At 40.0% G+C, this 22,594-nt stretch overlaps 1 protein-coding gene across 1 annotated transcript in view; it reads right to left on the minus strand.

The window, feature by feature from the left end:
• Positions 1–22,594, minus strand: part of LOC124596038 (parathyroid hormone/parathyroid hormone-related peptide receptor-like) — a gene marked incomplete at its 3' end in the record, with an annotated part of 626,364 nt that overhangs the window by 12,705 nt on the left and 591,065 nt on the right. The window contains exons 7-12 of the mRNA XM_047135010.1: positions 17,861–17,955; positions 17,303–17,468; positions 11,053–11,215; positions 6,329–6,459; positions 5,812–5,897; positions 5,568–5,712 (exon numbers count right to left, since the gene is read on the minus strand). Coding sequence (XP_046990966.1) covers positions 5,568–5,712; positions 5,812–5,897; positions 6,329–6,459; positions 11,053–11,215; positions 17,303–17,468; positions 17,861–17,955 — 786 coding nt within the window. The remainder of the gene's footprint in view (positions 1–5,567; positions 5,713–5,811; positions 5,898–6,328; positions 6,460–11,052; positions 11,216–17,302; positions 17,469–17,860; positions 17,956–22,594) is intronic.

Here is a 22,594-nt window from a genome sequence, read left to right on the forward strand (position 1 = left end):
AAACTATAGGGAAAGACAGAGATTGGACTACAACCAGCAATAAATGGAGACGGAGGGTGCAGGTGCTAGTCAGAAACGAAGAGGTTGGCGCAGAAAAGGAATTCGTGGCTTTTCGTATCGAACAAGCCAGAAGCCTAATGGCCCCAAAATAAAAACGTAAGGAATTAGAATCTAGGCGGCCTGTTGATCTGCACTGTCTGCAAAAAAATGAGGCAAGTTGCTTTCGTATTAGCGGAGGTCCATGTTAACAGGTATCGAGTGGGACGCTCGCAAGTTCTATCTTTCCGTGAATTGAAGATAGCTTGTAATGACTCGATCGACATACAGTCAAGTGCTTCGGAGCAAAGACATTTTTTTCATCACAATCGGATTAAGTTTTGTTCTGATATATAGTAAGAGATGCCTTCGGATAGAACATAATATATCTTAAATATTTGTTGCTGTTTTCATTTTTATCTGTTAAGTACGTTTACTCTATAAACTCTGTCGTGTTATTTCAAACTTTCGCCGATGGGCTTTTTTTTTTTTTTTGGAAATAATGCCTACCATTACTAAAATTTATTGACAGTCAGAACCATCTCCTATACCCCAGCGACATCATATGTAGAGGCGTCTACCAAGAATTAATTTCAGAAAACCTAATAAGAGAGCACTGATAAATTACAGGATATATATGCAGCTACATCGATTGCACAAAAGTTTTTGTCAATTGACCACGTAACTTTTTATTCTGAAGAAGATTACCCTAGTGCAATCGAAACCATGGTCAACCGACAAAAATTTTGTGCAACCGAATTGGCGGTATATACATCCTGTAATTAAATAGCGTTCGGTTGCTGGATCACAGCCAATCGAAATGCTTAAAATGTCAAGCACTGATAAATTTATTTTTTCACACCCCTTAATAGTTATTTTGAAGTAACTATCGTATCTCAGTTTAAGTCTAAAGTCAAAATAGCTTGATTAACTAATCCGTTTCACTTAAAAACGATGTTTTGATTACTTTTAGTTAATTATATCAGCCATAAAAAAGCGTCAATAAGCCAGGGGGTAATTTTCCTTGAGAAAGATCCTAGATTTGTATTCCACTAGTTAAGTACAGTCGTTTCATATACGCACCAAACACGTTCTGCTGTTTTTATGTCGAGTCTTAAGGCGATTTTTTGGTCATGTTTTTGGTCCTTCACTTGCCATTTTAAGCTGGTTCAGTCAACATATTGTAAACATAATTTACATGTGAACAGTACTGGCAGATTACATGGATCTAAGATTTTTTTTTATATATAATGTATCTTCCTGGCATTGGTGTAACTTAGAACTGTATAAATGATAATTGGATTCAAAAGACATGTAATTCTGACACCGGGAGAATGACATTACAAGCCATCCTTTTAGAGGGAATCAGCTGCAATGGGGCAGTTAGTCGCTGTGAGACTGGAGCGTCCCTTGGTGGTTAGCTGCAGCCGTGTACCGGTATCATTGCAGATGGGACTGTATTTTAATTTCATTTCGTTAGTAGGATGGCACCACTGACTGCGGTCGTATCGAAGTATTGTTGTTGTTGTTGTTGTTATTGTGGTCTTCAGTCCAGAGACTGGTTTGATGCACCCCTCCATGCTACTCTATCCTGTGCAAACTTCTTCATCTCCCACTACATAATGCAACGTACATCCTTCTGAATCTACTTAGTGTATTCATCTCTTGGTCTCCCTCTACGATTTTCACCCTCCACGCTGCCCTCGAATACTAAATTGGTGATCCCTTGATGCCTCAAAACATGTCCTACCAACCGATCCCCTCTTCTAGTCAAGTTGTACCACAGACCTCTCTTCTCCCTAATTCTATTCAATACCTCTGCATTAGTTATGTCATCTACCCATCTAATTTTCAGCATTCTTCTGTAGCACCACATTTCGAAAGCTTCTATTCTCTTTTTGTCCAAACTACTTATTGTCCACGTTTCACCTCAATACATGGCTACACTCCATACAAAAACTTTCAGAAACGACTTCCAGACACTTAAATCCACACTCGAATTTAACAAATTTCTCGTTTTCAGAAACGCTTTTCATGCCATTGCCAGTCTACATTTTATATCCTCTCTACTTCGACCATCATCTGTTATTTTTCTCCGCAAATAGCAAAACTCCTTTACTACTTTAAGTGTCTCATTTCCTAAGCTAATTCCCTCAGCATCACCCGAATTAATTCGACTACATTCCGTTATCCGCGTTTTGTTATTGTTGATGTTCATCTTATATCCTCCTTTCAAGACAATGTCCAGTCCTATCAATTTTCTCCTTTCTCTTTCGTTTCCTTTACTGCTTGCTCAGTATACAGATTGAATAACATCGGGGGTAGGCTACAGCCCTGCCTCACTTCCTTCCAAGCCATTCTTCCCTTTCATACCCCTCGACTCTTATAACTGCCATCTGGTATCTGTACAAATTGCCTTTCGCTTCCTGTATTTTACCCCTGCCACCTTCAGAATTTGAAAGATAGTATTCCAGACAACATTGTCATATGATTTCTCTAAGTCTACAAATGCTAGAAACGTAGGTTTGCCTTTCCTTAATCTATCTTTTAAGATAAGTCGTAGGGTCAGTATTTCCTACGTGTTCCAACATTTTTACGGAATCCCAAACTGATCTTCCCGAGGTCGGCTTCTATCAGTTTTTCCATTCGTCTGTAAAGAATTCGCGTTAGTATTTTGCTGACGTGACTTATTAAACTGATAGTTCGGTAATTTTCACAACTGTCAACACCTGCTTTCTTTGGGATTGGAGTTATTATATTGTTCTTGAAGTCTGAGGGTATTTCGCCTGTCTCGTACATCTTGCTCACCAGATGGTAGAGTTTTGTCAGGACTAGCTCTCCCAAGGTCGTCAGTAGTTCTAATGGAATGTTGCCCACTCCCGGGGCTTTGTTTCGACTCAGGTCTTTCAGTGCTCTGTCAAACTCTTCACGCAGTATCGTATCTCCCACTTCATCTTCATCTACATTCTCTTCCATTTCCATAATATTGTCCTCAAGTACATCGCCCTTGTGTAGACCCTCTATATACTCCTTCCACCTTCCTGCTTTCCCTTTTTTGATTAGAACTGGGTTTCCATCAGAGCTCTTGATATTCATACAAGTGGTTCCCTTTTCTCCAAAGGTCTCTTTAATTTCCTGCAGGTAGTATCTATCTTACCCATAGTGAGATGTGCCTCTACATCGTTACATTTGTCCTCTATCCATCCCTGCTTTGCCATTTTGCACTTCCTGTCGATCTTATTTTTAAGACGTTTGTATTCATTTCTACCTGCTTCATTTACTGCATTTTTATATTTTCTCATTTCATCAATTAAATTCAATATATCTTCTATTACCCAAGAATTTCTACTAGCCCTCTTATTTTTACCTATTTGATCCTCTGCTGTCTTCACTATTTCATTCCTCAAAACAACCCAGCTTCTATTCTGTTTCTTTCCCCATTCCTGTCAATCTTTCCCTAATGCTCCTCTTACAACCTCTGATTCTGTCAGTTTATTCAGGTCCCATCTCCTTAAATTCCCACCTTTTTGCAGTTTCCTCAGTTCATAACAGAAGAGATTGTGGTCAGAGTCCACATCTGCCCCTGTAAATGTCTTACAATTTAAAACATGGTTCCTAAATCTCTGTCTTACTATTATATAAACTATCTTAAACCTTCCAGTATCTCCAGGCCTCTTCCATGTATGCAACCTTCTTTCATGATTCTTGAACCAAGTGTTAGCTACGATTAAGCTATGCTCTATGCAGAATTCTACCACGCGTCTGCCTCCTTCATTTCTTAGCCCCATTCCATATTCACCTACTAAGGTTCCTTCTCTTCCTTTTCCTACTATCGAACTCCAGTCACCCATGACTATTGAACCGGCCGCTGTGACCGAGCGGTTCTAGTTCCTTCTGTCCGGAACCGTACTGCTGCTACTGTCGCAGGTTCGAATCCTATCTCGGGCATGGGTGTGTGAGATGTCCTTAGGATAGTTAGGTTTAAGTAATTCTAACTCTAGGGGACTGATGACCTCAGATGTTAAGTACCATAGTGCTTAGAGCCATTTTAACCGTGACTTTTGAATTTTCGTCTCCCTTCACTATCTGAATAATTTCTTTTATCTCATCATACATTTAATCAATCTCTTCGTCATCTGCAGAGCTAGTTGGCATATAAACTTGTACTACTGTGGCAGGCGTGGGCTTCGTGTCTGTCTTGGCCACAATAATGCGTTCACTCTCTTGCCTTTAATAGCTTACCCGCACTCCTATTTTTGTATTCATTATTAAACCTACTCCTGCATTACCCCTATTTGATTTTGTATTTATAACCCCGTATTCAACTGACCAGAAGTCTTGTTCCTCCTGCCACTAAACTTCACTAATTCCCACTATATCTAAGTGTAACCGGTCCCTTTCTAAATTTTCTAACCTACGTGCCCGATTAAGGGCTCTGATATTCCATGCTCCAATCCGTAGAACGCCAGATTTCTTTCTCCTGATAACGACGTCCTCCTGAGTCGTCCCCACCTGGAGATCTGAATTGGGGACTATTTTACCTCCGGAATAATTTACCCAAGAAGACGCCATCATCACTTAACCCTACAGTAAAGCTGCATTCCCTCGGGAAAAATCACGGCTGTAGTTTCCCATTGCTTTCAGCCGTTCGCAGTACCAGCACAGCAAGGCCGTTTTGGTTAGTGCTACAGGGCCAGATCAGTCACTCATCCAGACTGTTGCCCCTGCAACTAGTGAAAAGGATGCTGCACGTACGGTACGGCATCTGTATCGCTGAGGCACGCAAACCTCCCAACCAGGCAAGGTCGATGGGGGGGATCCAGAACATATTTTTATTTCCGATGGAAGCTAATCACACAAAACAGTACGCAATAGTTTGATTAGTTATGGGCATCTAATCATCATCTCAGATCTCATACAAAGTTGTGGACAGGCCAACTTAGACGAAAAGTCAACGGAGACAAACATATCTGCGAAAGTTGTGAATTTCAGTTATTCTGATCGTGGCTCGATTCTGTACCGTAAACTGAACTTAGGTGGATCTCTCACTGCAGTGTTATTTGTCGGCTATTGGACAGGAAAGTTACATTATTGTGGGCACTTGTACATAAAGTCGTTTATAAGATGACATCAATGGCGAAGATACTATACAACTGATAGATTTTAACAGAAGTTATACATAATACACGTCCTGAGGTTATATGATCTCATTTATGAAATCATTATTTCCTTCCAGGGAGGCACAAGGAATAAGGTACAGCAAAAGGACAGTGGGTCACAAAGAAAGAAACGTCACTTAGCGGTAACCCCATGTTGTAACTTATGGAGGACGACATGATATACATTCAAAAAAGAGTCTACATTTAAAAATATTTTGCCTTTTACATCATATGACACTTTTGCAGTAAAATACGTTTTTATTTTAGAAAAAATAACGGTACAAAGAAGTAATACGAGAGTCATAACTTTTCCAGTTAGAGAAAAGGAAAGCACTACAGGTAATGGAATAAATAATTCTAACATAGGCGTACCTGGAATGAGGTAAACAACTGGTTTATAAAAAGTGCAACCATTTCTGTTGTACTTTCAGGTTCTGAATATAAGTGAAAGCCCAGGAATACTACGTAGTGCACTCCAAATAACGGTATAAGTACGAGTGTAGATTTCGCCAGACGTCTAGAAGATAAACAAAATAATGTTAATTAGCTTGTCATTTTATTAATACCGAATTAATTTGTAGCTGTAGCGCCAATATATAAGAAACAAAAGGTTTACCTGTAGATTTTTGTCTCCTCACACACGGATGATCGTAGTTTCCTTAATATAACCCACACAAGGATTACAAATAATATGAAACATATCTGAAAAAGATGTTAAGATATATTATCACTGGATAAGTTTCTGTAGTTACAACAAATTACGATGAGGATGTTATACACAGTTGAGCTCTTTAAAACATGTGTAACTACTACTGCAGAAGCAGAGGCAAACTTATGAAGTATGTAGAAAATATAAAGTATCTGGAAATATATGTTTTAAAAGTTTTCTTGTTAACTTATCTGAAAAACTGAAATTTTTAAGTGCAGTAATGTAAGAAACAAGAATAAAGTGTCTCCTCTAACTGCAAACGAACATTTAATTTACAATGTGAACTTTATGCGGAGAGAGAGTTTCTCGTAATTAAGTAATCATGTATGTAATATCATCTGAACATTTATTAACACGGAAGTATTGACGCATACCCATGCAGACACGAATGTATATAATTAAAGTATATTTGTTTCCTACTTACGATATTCGAGACTGCTATAGGAACAAATATTATCCCAAACACAATTTTATTTCTGTTTACAGTCCAACATAGATCATCTTCTATGTAAATCCTGCATACAATCCAGGGGATGACACAGAGGAGTGGCAAACCTGGGGACAAAGAGTAAAAATTAAGTCTTTCCATTTACTTTTCTCGCTGGTATGTTCGTTGTACATATAAAGTAATAATAATTACTGTAGTAGAAGAGAAATATGTGTTACAAAAGCACAGAGTGGGAGAAAATATGATATGTTCTTCAGCTTTTCTTTCATTTTGGAGTATTTCTCAGATCTCTGAAACATTGGTTCAAATGGCTCTGAGAACTATGGTACTTAACATCTGTGGTCATCAGTCCCCAAGAACTTAGAACTACTTAAACCTAACTAACCTAAGGACATCACACACATCCATGCCCGAGGCAGGATTCGAACCTGCGACCGTAGCGGTCACGCGCTTCCAGACTGAAGCGCCTATAACCGCACGGCCACGCCGGCCGGCTCTGAAACAATGATGTGGCTTGTCAGATACATGGAGATCTTTCCTGATACGTACTGTTTACATCTAATTTTTCTCTAGCATGTATTTGCATCTGATGGTGACTGGTACGAACCTTACAACCTTGTAATTCACTTAGATGGTCTTTTGTTTATTGATTTTGAAAGTACATCTCCATCTAAATGATTACTCTGATATTCACATTTAAGTGCCTGGGAAAGGGTTCATCGAACCACCTTCAAGCTATATCTCTACAGTTCCAATCTCGAAGAGCATGCGGGAGAAACGAGCACTTGAATTGACCTCTGATTTTTTTAATGTTAATAATGAGGATCATTTCTCCTTATGTCGATGGGCACCAAAGGAATATTTTTGCAATCGGAGGAGAAAATTGATGATTGAAATTTCAGGAGAATGTCCTGCCACAAAGAAAACCCCTTTGTTTTAAAGACTCTGTATGTAACATTGTTCTCTTTGTATTTATGGGACCTTAACCTTCTGCCTAATATTATGCGTCTACTGAATATATTTAGGCTCTAATTATTGACTACCACGCTTTTCCATGTCTGATAAATTTACAATTTCGTATTAGTCAGCTCCAGAAATGTACATGAATCCAAAACTTAAGTAAGACCAGTTCGGTGTGGTGTGAAGTCAGAATTTGAGTATAAATTCACACGGAAACCACAAAAGGCCCTTCTTAGCATGAATTCAATTTAGGTTAGCTGTGCCAGCAACTTAACACTCAGCCCTTTTTGTACGAAATAATTTCCTTAAGTAATTCAGATTTATTTCTCTTATGCCTACTTTTACGTACATCTGCCTACACATTGCATCAGTTTTAATACGAGAGAAAGGCACTGTATTAGTAAAACCAAGCAGACCACGTCCCTAACATCTGCATACTCTTAGACGCGCTGGTAAGACAATAACTGTGTGGCACATAAAATAAACTGTTACGAGCCGAGATAGTACGGTGTCATGAATCCCCACAGCCGCGCATTTAAAAGTAAAGGCTGTAATATTAAGAGTGCAATGGGAATTCCACTTTTTAGCGCTGAGGAGAGAGGGATAGGTCGAGAGAGCACAGTTAAGGAGGAGGACTTCTCTTATGTGGCAGAAGAAGGAACAGAGCTAGGGGATCCAGTATTAGAATCGGAATTTAAAAGAACTCTAGACGACTTGTTATCAAATAAAGCAGAAGGAATAGGTAACATTACACAGGAATTTCTAAAGTTATTAGTGGAAGTGGCAATACAACGACAATTCACGTTGTTGTGCAGAATGTATGAGATGCGATATTCCATCAGACCTTCGGAGAAGCATCATCGACAATATTCCGAAGATTACAAGAGCCGATAAGTTCATCCAAGTTACTGAGAGAATAATATACAGAAGAATGGAAGATAAAATTGTGTGTGTGTTAGATGACGATCAGTATGGCATTAGGGAAGGTGTAGGCACCAGAGAGGCAGTTCTGACGTTTCGGTTGATAATGGAAGCAAAACTAAAGAAAAAAAATTAAGACACGTCCATAGAATTCTTTTACGCGGAAAACGCGTTCGACGAAGTCAAATGCTGCAAGGTGTTCGAAATTCTGAGAAAACTAGGGGTACGCTATAGGCAAAGACGTGTGCCATGCAGTAAGTACAGGAGAGAGGAGGGATGAATAAGAGTGGAAGGCTAAGAACGAAGTGCTCATATTAAAAACCGTGTAAGGCAGGGATTTCGTTCCTACAGTTTAAGATAGGTTCAAGAACAGGATTCAGATTCAAGCAGTGATAAGATTCGTTGATGATATTACTGTCATCAGTGAAAGGGAACATACACATTTGGCTTTGTAAGTTCATAATTCTAACTGAGAACATAGTTAGTATATGGCTCTGCGATCAGCAAAATCTGAATAACTCCCTGGCAGCCGAAACCAACAGGTAAAGCCAAGACAATCTGTGCTTAAACTCACCGACTGATCATCAGAGAACACACGATCAAGAGAATGGTTACAAAGTAATCCATCTGCAGAACATACTCAGAATTACCACTAATTTCTAGATTCTAATATAGCATATTAGCGCAGTAGATCTAAGCTCTACAAATAAAGGTTTGACCTTTTATTAGAAATTTACAATGTAAACTTGATCAAATTTATCACTTCAAGATGGAGCATCACCATTAATGGAGCAATTATCTTGCTTCCATGACCATAATATGGTTGTATTATTATTAATTACAATAATTATCTAGCTTCGAGGAGGATATAAATATCACCCCAACTACCACACGATTTCCCATGGTTGACTTAATCAGAACAGTGACTCAAGCGGTTTTTAAAATTATCTTGGAAAGCAGCTGAGGAGTCAAAGAGGAAGTGTGCAGTGCAATGTCAAAGGCTCGTCTACCTCGGACTAACATCACTGTAGCAGACACATAAGTTTGACTTTCTTTCAGTTGTGATTCTGAAGTCTGTGCTGCTCATTGTGTATAACAGTGTAAGTTGTTTTCTAGGACGACAGGACTGCATCGACCAGATAAAATGACTCTCCCATGATTCGCATTTTCGAAAATACTGGATGGATCCAACGCAGGAAGTGATTTTCCTTGAGCGCATGTCCATATCACGGGAACTTATTTTAAGACTCGCTCACTCTACATTCCCCCTGAACTATATTACTTCCTCCTGAAATTCATGAAGATGCGTTATTCAATGGAAGCTTAAATTTTACATAAATGTTATTTCATGACTGCAGTTCTACATCAAGATACATACTCCACAAGATCATATATGGGGTAGGGCGGAGAGTACCACATACAAATCCCCACAAATGGAGCGAGGAAAAAACGACTGTCTCTGCTCCTCCACTTTCTTTTTGTCATCGGCCTTCTGACTGGTTTCATTCGGTCCGCCACGCATTCCTCTCCTATGCGAATCTTTTCATCTCAGAGTAGCAATTGCTACCTGCGGCCTCAATTGTTTGTTGGATGTATTAAAAGCGCTGTCTTCTTCTACAGTTTTCACCCTCTACAACTCCCTCTAGTACCTTGGAAGTAATTCCATGATGTCTTAACACGTACCTTATCATTCAGCCTCTTCTTCTTGTCAGTGTTTTCCATGTATTCCTTCCCTCGTTGACACTGGGGGAACCTATTAATTTCCTACCTTATTAGTCCAGCCAATTCTCAACAGTCTTCTGTAGCATCACATCTCAAATGCTTCGATTCTCGTCTACTCCGGTTTTTCCACACTCCATGTCCCACTATCATACGAAGCTTCATATTGGCACCTATCTTCGATATTAGCATACTTCGTCGATTTTTCCAGTGCTAGTCAGTTTTTTTATGTCCTCCTTCCTCTGTCAGTCATGGTTTATTTTGCTGTCTAGGCAGCAGAAGCCCTTAGCTTCATCTACTTTGTGATCCCCAATTCAGATTTCGTCTTTCTTCATTTTACTTCAAATACATATCCTATGCTCATTAGACTGTTTATTCTTTGTTTGTTTCGCCAACCAAGGATTGGTACAGATTGTGATAACTACTGAACAAAATCCTAACTATGTTCTTAATTAGAATTATGGACTTACAAACGTGCATCTTAGACATTACGTGTTTAAAAATACGGAAGAAAGTTTAGAAAGTAAGGTACAGAATATAGCAAACTTGCCTCATACATTCTCATAGAAGGGTGTGATTAACAGTTCGTTTCAACAGCCAATACACGAGTAAATCATTTGGCGACTACAAACCCTTCTTAAATTCTATGTTATAAGGTTTGTATAACAGTCTGTCTTCACATTCCAGTATGTAACGTCTTGCATTACACATTGAGAAATGTGAAATGAATTTCTGCAAACTGTATTTCAAGAAAATCACAGTTTTCATTTACTTATCAGCATGAGAAAAATAGACATAATTTTTGTGAGCTCGCGTTTGTTCAATTACAGCAATAATTCAACACCTCTTTCATTTTCTAACTAATTGCCTGTTCATATTCTTCACTGTTATGCATAAGTTGGAACAATGAGGCTTAGAGTGAAATTGTAATTATTCCAGCTGAGATTTTATGATGTTATTACTGTCAGAATACATACGACTGTTACGGAAAATCTGACGTCATAATTGATTTTACTTATCCTTTATCCTAGTAATGTTACTTTCTGAACATTCTTCACATATTTACTACTGTTAGCAATTTAAGCTGTCACTGTACATACCCCAGCCTAGAATGATGTAAACCTTAATGCTGCTCCTATCTGAAAAGAGTGCGCTGAAAATAAGGTTGTGTAAATATAGCGCTTCCATCAATATCCAACTGTAATTCGCCAGCATGAAATACTGCCATATGCTTGAAACTAGTTTACAGTCCCAGATGGTTCCCTGTGAAAGAAAAAGGCAGTATGTCAAAGAAATTATTTTTGTAAGAGACAACAAAGGGGCTGATTACAATTCCAGATAGTGACTACAAATATTAATTTTCATGACGGTTACCATATATTACAGTTTTATGAACACGGCAATTTATGAGCCATATTTTCTAACTCTGACAAAACAACTGTACACACATTTTATCTTACTAGACACATATCCAAATTAATTTACAACAGACATTCTGATACCTTCACAGTAATGATTGAACAACTGTGTCAGCAGTGGCCGAGCTCCATTTCACTTCATTAAACTAATAACTGATTGGAATAAAGATATCAGTACTGGTGGCAACTGGACTAATGTACTCTATTATCTATGAGCTACTACAGAAGAAGATGAACTGTGAGCGTTAAATCAGACAATGCTGCAGCTGCGCGACAAGTGGTACTCGACATGTTCACTGTTCCACAGAGGTGACTGGTGGCTGGCTACTTCCATCGAGGCGATTAGTCGAAGCAGTCGATAATAGTATGGGTGTCTCCTGTTACTAAACTGAAGCTTTCATATGCGAAGAGTATCACCTCATCGTAACACATACTCCTGCCACAGAGCTCAAATGGCTAGTGTACTCCGCGCCAGACATCTGAAAGCATGGGTGATGTCACGGAGAGAACCGCAGCGAAACTCGATACAAGAGATAACTGACTGCATGTACTCACCTTCAATCACTATAAGGCAGCTCAGTTATCCTTCCAGTTCTCCATCATCTTCAGAATGAGAAACACAATAATCACTTTCGCAGTCACTATCTACGCCACATAAACGTATTTATCTGTTATAGACTTCATCGTCGAAAGAGGTTTCTTGCAGCATGTATTCTCGCTCAATTGTTAACGGGTTCACACAACGGACTCCAATCTTCTTTAGTCATTGAATTAAATTTCTCCTCACACAAATGTTTTGTTATTAGAAACTACCCTACCTTTCACAATAGACCAAATATTCACTATTGGATGTAATTCCTGGTGGTACGTAGGAAGGGGTAAAACAACGTGAGACGCACTTTTGTAGAATCTTATTTTACAAAATACTCGAAGGATCCTAGCTTGGTTCTTCAACCACCTCGTACAGAATAGGTTTCAGCATGTCATCTGAGAATGGGATACGTCGCTTCCTGATATTGTCTTTATTGGAATTAGACGTTGGAGCTTTATTTCAACGCTGCGATCTGGAGCAGAGTCGAGAACTAGCACACAGTTAGGTTTTACATTCAGAATCACCTTTCGTGTCAAACACTTTTCATAATTTTGTTGGTTCGTTTGGTTGTGATAATCTCCCGTTGCTTGATATGACTTCCACATGACAACGGTCTTCTGAATACAGCCATTTCAATCGGCTCAATGAGTTATTATTAGGCGTTGTCCCTTTAATACCGGTCTGAGGAGTGCAATCACGTTTGATGATAAAATCGTAGTTTCGTAATCAAAACAGTATATATTTCATCCTCCCTAATTTTTTAATTGCTTCAAATGTGCAATTATCTTTTATGGTCAGAAAGGAGAAATTCCGATATCTGGCGCATTCGGGCAGTGAAAGAACTCATTAACGACGAATAAAAATTTGTACCAAGCCCATGGCTCGAACCGGGGTCTTCTGTTTATTGGACAAAGAAGTTAAACTATTTGCGTGATCTTCGCAGAGTGATTACACATTACTACAGACTTCCCAAGTATACGCCTCGCCCTCACCCAAACTCCTATTTTGTGCATGCTACCAACGTAGCGCCCCTTAGCCTATTTTACTCTTTTTGCTCGTTGCATCACCCGGAGGCTCTCACTAGGTCGGACGAAGAGTATTCTGCACAATTAATATATTAGCCTCCACGGTGTATAGGTGAAAGGAATACAGTAGAAAACCAATAGGTAGCTTTAACAGATGAAGTATTGGAGGCGTCAGAGGGTCAAATAGGTAAAAATACAAGGCCTAGTAGAAATCCCTGGCTGAAACGAGATACTGAATTTAAATGATGAAAGGATAAAATTTAAATGTAGCAGATGAAGCCGACGAAATGGAATACAAACGTTTAAAAAATGAAATTAGCAGGAAGGGCAAAACTGCTAAGCAGGAATGGCTACAGGACAAATAAAAGGATATAGAAGCATATTTCATTAGGGAAAAGGCAAATTAAAGAGGCAAGCTGTACGAATATCAAGAGTTCGGTTCGTAAAAGAAGAGAAAGTTGAAAGATGGAAGGCGTATATAGTGTCTACACAGGGGAGACGAACTTGAAAGCAATGTTATAGAAAGGGAAGTGGACGTAGATGAAGGTAGGTGGGAGATACGAAACTGCGAGAAGGATGTGACAAAGCTCTGGAAGATCTAGGTCGCAACAATGCCCAGGGAGCTGACGATATTCCGTCAGAACTGCTGATAGCCTTTGGAACGCCAGCGAGACAAAAGTCTTCGGTCTGGTGAGCAAGGTGCATGAGCCATTAAAATACCCTCATACTGCAAGAAGAATCTAGTAATTCCAATCCCAAGGAAAGCAAATGCTGTCAGATGTGAAAATTACCGAACTCTCAGTATATTATGTTTTGGTTGCAAAATACTAGCACGAATTACTTAAGGAAGAATGGAAAAACTAGTAGAAAACACTCTCGGGGAAGACCAGTTTGGATTTCGGAGAAATGTAGGAACACGCGAAGCAATACTGACCCTACGACTTATCTTAGAAGATAGGTTAAGGACAGGTAAGCATACTTTTATAGAATTTGTAGACTTCGAGAAAGTTTTTGACAATGTTGACCAAAATACTCTCTCTGAAATTCGGAAGATAGCAGGGGTACAATGCAGCGAGCGAAAGGCTATTTACAACTTGTACAGAAAGCAGAAGTCAGTTGTAGGAGTCGAGCGGCATGAGAGGAAAGCAATGGTTGAAAACGGAGTGAGAAAGAGTTGAAGCCTTTCCCCGGCATTATTCAATATACACACTGAACAAGCAGTAAGGGGAACCAAAGAAAAATTTGGAATAGGAATTAAAGTTCAGAGAAAAAAATAAAAACTTTGAAGTTTGATGATGATATCGTAATTCTGTCAGATACAGCGAAGGACTTGGAAGAGCACCTGAACACAATGGACAGTGTCTTGAAAGGTGAGTATAAGATGAACATGAAGCAAAAGAAGGATAATGGAATTAAGTCGAATTAAATCAGGTGATGTTAAGGGAATTAGATTAGGAAAGGAGATGGGTTTCTATTTGGGCAGCATAATAACTGATGACGGTATAGAACGTGCACGGGCAATGGCCAGAAAAGCATTTCTGAAAAAGAGATATTTGTTAACATCGACTCCATATTAAGTGTGAGGAAGTCTGTTCTGAAGGCATTTGTCCGAAGTGTAGCCATGTATTAGATAAAAAGAGAATAGAAGCTTTAGAAATGTGGTGCTACGGAAGAATGCTGGATATTAGATGGGTGGATCACGTGACTAATAAGGAAGTACTGAATAGAAATGGGGAGACAAAAAGTTTTGCCACATCTTGACCAAGAAAAGGGATCGGTTGAGATGAGACATTCTGAGACATCAAGGGGTCACAAATTTAGTGTTGGAGGGAAGTGTGGGCCGGGAAAGGGGGGGGGGGGGGGTAAAAGTCGTAGAGGGATACCCAGAGATGAATACAGGAAGCAGATTCAGAGAGATGTAGGTTGCAGTAGTTATTCGGAGATGAAGAGTATGGCACAGGACAAAATAGCATAGAGAGCTGAATCAAACGATTCGTCGGACTGAAGAGCACAACAACAACAACAACAACAACAACATAGGCACAGCTCATACAGAAATTATTATTTTCTCAAATATAGCTTGTCTCTAATTGCATGAGCCTGCTTCATACTTTTTTGTTTTTAGCGGAAACCTAATTTCCTTAATAACTGCCTTAGCGTTGCTACTTCGAAATTCTATAGCTTCTTTCAACCTCTGTTTAATTGCTTCCACAGTAGACACTCGTTTTTCTGTCAAATAAAAGTTGTAGACAATTCTCGTAACAACAGCCCCTTTAAAACTATCAGTGTCTCTGCGATTGCCTAGCATTTACTCTTTTTTCTGGAGTTACGAATTTCCTTCCCCCGCCAAACTCCGATAGCCTGCTTCCCCTTTAAATTCTCTAGATACAGATACCCGAAACACCTGTGACCACTGGGCTCTCAAGTGACTCAGGAATCTCCTATCTCCTATCGCCGAGTGGACACATCTACGATAAACATAAAACCGACTATCAAGGTTTCTGGCTTTCTGTTTTGAAGTACTAAGAAGCGTCATAATTTCCTGAGCTTCTCTGTCGTTCAGGAAGATAGAGATGGTGGCTACAGTGTTGTTAGTAAAACAATATGTCCACTTTTCCGTTGTACCATTGCAAATGGCGGGTATCCGTGTGCGGATCAAGGATCTCCATCAGACTTCGATCGCAGTCTACAAAACACCTGATGACACGACAACAAAAAGCCAGCCACAGTCGGAAAATTCATTTCTTTTATTTACTCGACGAATAATTTGGGACCGGAACCCGTTTTCAAATCATCACAACAGATAGTCAAAATGGTATTTCTGCAAATGTAAAAACTCTGTCAAAAATATATGCTTGTTATGAAGTGCAAATGAACAGTTATTGCACTCTGTTATGATGATTTCAAAATGGGTTCCAAACCGAAGCTAGTGATTGAGTAAATAAAACAAGTGGAATATGCGACTTCGTCCGGTTTTTCCTTGTACTGATCAACAGAAGTTGGTGACCTGCAGTTGTTCCAGCATGCTGGAAGTTCGTTCCAAACGATAGGCTTTACAAACAACATATAAAAACAATCGTTGTCTCCCTCGGAAAGTCCCTTCCCTCCTAGGCGACTTACTGCCAACATGCACTGTTAGGCTGTAGAAATGCCAATGGAATGTACTAGATTTGGAAAACCTTATAGTACTAATTGATGGCTCATCCACACGAATAGTCCGTCCAAATGAAGCCCCGATGTCAGTGGACCTGAGCATAGTACCCGCTGCGCTGTCTCTAGAAACGACGTGGGAAGTGATCATCGATATTTTAAGTTCGGATCAGTTGTCCAATCAATGAAACCTATACCAAACACTACTGGAAGGCAAAGATAATTCGATCATCGGAAATGAGAACCCCGAAAAGGACTTGGGATCTTGGTATCGCTTTTCAGTGAAGTAGCGGAAGAACATAAGGGTGCTACTCAAATAATTTATCTAATGGTACAAACTTTCTTGCTCTTAAGGAAGCATAAGCGGCAACCAAGAAAATAAGCACTGCACTGCAGTCTGCAACGAAACTCTATTAACCATGATCTGGAATGTAATACGGAACATTAAAATCAGTCTGACAATGGATACGCACACACCTCCACCATCCTACGTACTTTTGGAAACTTTCTTGTGTATAATAGCTCCACCTGACGTATTGGACAAGAAAGACGGTGTGGAATATGAAGAGGACAACAGTGTCATTACACAACCTTTTTCGCTGGAAGAACTCACGATTGCACTCTTCCAAGGAAAGGGTACTGCACCAGGCCTGGATTACACTGACTACCCAATGCTACGACATATCCCACACTCCACACTGAAGGAAAATGCTGTTGCTGAGAATTTACAATAACTTCTGGACACAAAAGATCAAAATCGGCATGCGTCGTCCCCATCCACGGATCAGAAAAAGATGGGGTAAGGTAGAGTCGTATCAGCCTGCCACTTTACTACTGTGTTCGGCGAAGGTAATGGAAAATATCATTAAGAAGTGCTTAGAGTGGTGATATGGAAACATGAAACTGGCTGTCGGGCCGTATGACGGATGACACTCAGGCTGGCGTCCACCACTGTCTGGGGCATCTCCAGACACTTCTTCGGCCTGGAATCTTATTTAATGGAGTAAAATTATCTTCGGTAATGATTTCCTCTTCGATGACCAAAGAAGACATGTCTGGATACCAATCTGACTGTCACACGCCATAGGAAACGACAACCAGGAGCGATGATCTGATGTCAGATGGTTAATACAGTACTGTATACATTAAAACAAGTACGACATACCTCTGCAGGTACTCTAAAGTAATATCTGCCACTTCGTTCTACGAGGTTACTTGGAAGACCAACTCCAAGGACGAAAAGCACATCTTTTAACAGTATTACAAATGCTCTCATAATAAATGAAGCAAATAGGTGCATGTGCAATATATTTCGTGGACATCGTAATGTTCTGGAAAACAGAAAACACAAAAATCAATATATCTGGATCTACTGGTTTCAGTAAAATGTATTGTAGTGAAATGTACGTCACTTTTCTAATCTTCTAAGACATATTTCTTTTACTTTTGTAGTTCAAAAAATTTCATTGAACAGTGTCGGAAAATTGAGTCTTTCAAGAACACAATTTGTATGATACTACAGATATTCGATAAATTCAGCAGTTACAAACAACCTCCGAATCAACAACTGCAGTGTGATACGGTACAATAAGAAAAACCTCAATTTATATTCTAATTAACTTTATATTAAATTATATTCAAAATTTTGGTGTACTGAATGATAACTATTTAAATGTGTAAATGCAAGGGATTTACATGATTTATGGTAAACATAGTGACATACCTCACAGAAGCCAAAATGGAGAAAGCAAGAAGTAGTGACAGAAGAGAAATGCTATACCCAGCTCTCGAAATATCAGTTACAACTGGCAGGTATGCCTGGAAAAAAGACATATAATTAAATATATAGAATTTCATGCATATTACTGTCCTGATGTGAAGCAAATTACTCTTCGCAAAAGTTTCGAATTCCCAACATCACAACTCCGAATATGAAAAAGATATACCCTTCACAAAAGACAAAATATTCGGTATCGTATTGCTTTGTGTCACATCTTCTTCCACGTCCAGCCAGTCATCCCAACTAATTACCCGACTTGCTGTCACATCGGTTATCCTACCTTAGTGAATAGACAACACTAAGTGTCACACATTAGCAGATGTTTTCGGAGTAAAAGTACCGGGTGGTTATAACTAAAGTTCGGCTGCCCATAGAAGTCCAGTGTAGACTTTAATTGTTGTATGACAGCGAGACGTAGTACACAACCGATTTACGGAGGGAAAAAGCTCCAATTTTGGCCACCAGTTGCAAATCTGGCACTTTCACCCCAGGAAAAACGTATAGAAATATGTCCATATGTAATGGATGAGGAATGGGAAGTGGACAGAAATGGTCAACAGGTGAGAAAGGCATAATGTTGATTTTGTCGTTATCTGTCGTTTGCATAATTTGTTCATATGAGCACCGGAGACGTTAACGAAATGCTGCATCCGTCAAATGACGTGGTGAACAGTTGCTCGCTGCAGCTCTGGCGGAATCTGACTTAGGCGTTCCTGTACACTGGCTCTCAGATCAGGTAGAGATCGAAAGTGTCCCTAGTAAACGCATTTTTTTATATAACAGCAGAAGCAAAAGTCACACCGATTATGGTCAGATCTTGCTAGCCATGCACCTGGAAATCCTCTGAATATACCACGTTCGTGGAAGGTTGCATTACACAGATCTCTCACTGGCTGAGCGACATGAGGCATTGCCTCATCTTGAATGAAAGTAGTTGTTTGCACACATTGTCTTCTTTAAAAGCAGGAATCATACGCTGTACAAGGAGGTTCAAATGGTTCAAATGGCTCTGAGCACTATGGGACTTAACTTCTGAGGTCATCAGTCCCCTAGAACCTAGAACTACTTAAACCTAACTAACCTAAGGACATCACACACATCCATGCCCGAGGCAGGATTCGAACCTGCGACCGTAGCGGTCGCGCGATTCCAGACTGTAGTGCCTAGAACCGCTCGGTCCCTCCGGCCGGCTACAAGAAGGTCTCGATAACGGGCAGACATTAGATGCACTTGAGAGGCCATCTGGGTATATTCTCTTCAAAGAAGAACGGACTGGGAATAAAGGTGCTTGTGAATTCACACTGCACAATCACGTAAGTCCCACTACTCTTCGCACACAGCACGCAGTTAAATAGTACCCCAAATTCGCCAAATGAGCTTCGTCACTCCATGCAGTATTTCCCACACAAATATCATCAACTTCGACCCGCACCAGAAACCGAAGAGCAAATTCAGAATGTTGCTGCGGATAATGAGGCTTCAGTTGTTGTACCGTCTGGATCTTGCGTTGGTACCTGTGTAAAACAGACCGCAAAAATTTTAGTTCTGTTGTTGACCATGGGATGGATAATTCTCGTGACACTGCACTAACGCTAGAACAACCCGGGGCACGTGCTGCGTGATCAGTAACAGCAACAGCAACCCCGTCGATAACTTCCATCAGGATAGGATGCCTTCCTCTTCCAGGTGCCACACCAAGCTCACCCTTGTTTCCGAATTTCATTATAATACCCTTTAAACAATCTGATGAAATCGGGCTTCTTCTCAGACCTTTCAGTCGGCAATACTCCCTCAATGCGGTAGTGTAATTGCTACCTTTCACATAAAACAGTTTCACTGACAGCGCACAGTCTCTCCTCTCGGCAGCCATACTGTTCATTCACATGTCAAATGACAAAGTGGATGAAATACCGTCACGCAGTCTACAGAGTTAGATTAGAGTCTTATGGCCACAACTGAAACTAATTTACTATCCAGCGTAAATCGTTTTCACATTAGCGCATTAGTATATGTAACAAGTTTTGGTGCCATACGATAATTACACTCCACAAGCGACCTCTGTGAGTAGCTGCACTTTAATTATAACCACCCAGTTTGATCCGACCCCATGTTTGTAATAGTTATATCCGTTGTGTATTATACAAGTTGACTCGCACTCGATTGTGGTTGGCTAAATGGGTCATTTATACATTACGACTACAATAATACTAATCCCATATTCTTCGCTGTGCGATAGTTGTTAAATGATGGCTACAGCATAGACAAAACTCACGCAGACTAACAGTAAAGATTATACTCGATAACGACTATATCATACATGGGGATTTAGCTGCTCCTAGCAATGGGTTTTATGCGCACTACAAAGCAAAATCCACGTGCGAGATTTTAATACTCTCTCGATCACTACGAGCAAACTACCTGCCTTCAACAAAAAAAGCGCAGGACCTTTTTATAGCAAATTTAATGTAGTTAATTTTTATACTGGGATGTGTGTTCGTTAGAGACTGTAGTTTCTTTATTATTTAAGGGAAACAAAACTGACCTGAAAATTGGTTTTTCTTTAATTACTCGAAAGCCATGGTCTCTAGCGCATGCCAGTACAAAATTTAACGCAGATGTGAAGCACGCGACTCACTGATCGGTTTCTAGCACAATGCGATAGTATCATTCCATTGGATAGAAAGAAGTCTAGACTTCTGCCTGACACTGAGCAACACATTAAATTCCATGCAAAACACACCACCAAGTGCGATTTCCTTTCACAGAGATAGCAACTTACACTTTTACATATTAATAACATTCGCACCGGCAGGGAACTGATCAACGCCTCGTATAATTGATATGCCGTTGACAAATAATTGGGAAGTTCTTGCGTATAAAACCTCCTGGCAGATTAAAACAGTGTGCCAGACCGAGACTCGAACTCAGGGCCTTTGCCTTTCGCGGGCAAGTGCTCTACCATCGGAGCTACTCAAGCAAGACTCACGCCCCCTCCTCATAGCTTTACTTCTGCCACTACCTCGTCTCCTACCTCCCAAACTTCACAGAAACTCTCCTGCGTACCTTGCAGAACTATCTCTCCTGGAAGAAAATATACAGCGGAGACATAGCTTAGCCACAGCCTGGGAGACGTTTTCAGAATGAGATCTTGACTCTGCAACGGAGTGTGTGCTGATATGAAACTTCCTGGCAGATTATAACTGTATTGCCGTGAATGGCAAAGGTTCCGAGTTAGAGTCTCGGTCCGACACACAGTTTCAGTCTGCCAGGAAGTTTCATACCAGCACGCACTCCACTGCAGAGTGAAAATCACATTCTGGAAACATCCTTGCGTATAGTTTTTAGCAGAACAACATCCTTGTTGTCTACAAAAGACTTTCAGATTATATATTTAGACCATAAAAATTTACACAATGACGATGTTTATAGATTAAATTTACCCTGTGAGTATACGCCTTACGCATTCTGTAGGAGACACAGATTTGTTAATATTGCAAACATTTTAAAACTGGCGACAGTAACAAGCTCTACGGCAAAGTTATAAAAGTACGGTAATTTATATTCAGAATGAGATTCTCAAGTCCGGAACCGCGCGACTGCTACGGTCGCAGGTTCGAACCCTGCCTCGGGCATGGATGTGTGTGATGTCCTTAGGTTAGTTAGGTTTACGTAGTTCTAAGTTCTAGGGGACTGATGACCACAGCTGTTCAGTCCCATAGTGCTCAGAGCCATTTGAACCATTTGAGATTCTCACTCTGCAGCGGAGTGTGCGCTGATATGAAACTTCCTGGCAGATTAAAACTGTGTGCCGGACCGAGACTCGAGTCTCGGTCCGGCACACAGTTTTAATCTGCCAGGAAGTTTCGGTAATTTATATTGTTTGGAAATATGTATACTAAACGCATGTAGCTGCGGAATTTGTAGTGCACATATTTTTAGTTGAACAGACTTTAAAGTGAGTCACAACTGCTTCAAACTCACAGCAACATTCTGTATCTAAACAGAGAGAATAGGGATAATCCCTATATAGTTCAACTTTTAGTGGTTTTACATCACGATCGTAATCTTTCAGACATTCCCTTCGAAAAAAAAACTGATCAGCACCTGCTTAAAACTATCAAAACGTGACAGCAGAGGTAACCCAAACAATAGCTCTGTATATAGACATGTGGTGCCTGATTTAATCGGCTTTCAGTACACCTAGACAGTCTTCCATAGAGTTTAAAGGCACACCATCCATCTGAATCTCATTCCCTGTCGAGTATTACAGCTATGACACTTAGGCCGGTAGTACATAGTTCTATATCATATGTAAGCGAGTGTTTGCGGTGTGAGAGTATAGTTATATGAAACGAATGAATATTCCACACACCCACGAGACACGGGTTGTAGTAATGAGACAGAACACTACAGAATTCGGAATCTGGCTAACATATACAGGGAGCAACCAGCTTGTACACAAATCATACTTCACTAACCTAGCAATAGCAATAAAACTACTCGAGGGAACTTAATTTGAGGTATAGCACGAAAAGTATGTGATTCCGTTTCCACAAAATCTCTCCGCAGCAAAACAATTGTAATTAATTACCTGTGGAAGACTGGCATAGCATCTGTTGGAATTCACGCGGCCTAGATGCAGATGTAACAATACATTCGTCACTTAGCATTATTGCC

The sequence above is a fragment of the Schistocerca americana genome, chromosome 1, assembly GCF_021461395.2.
Source record: "Schistocerca americana isolate TAMUIC-IGC-003095 chromosome 1, iqSchAmer2.1, whole genome shotgun sequence".
NCBI lineage: Eukaryota > Metazoa > Arthropoda > Insecta > Orthoptera > Acrididae > Schistocerca > Schistocerca americana.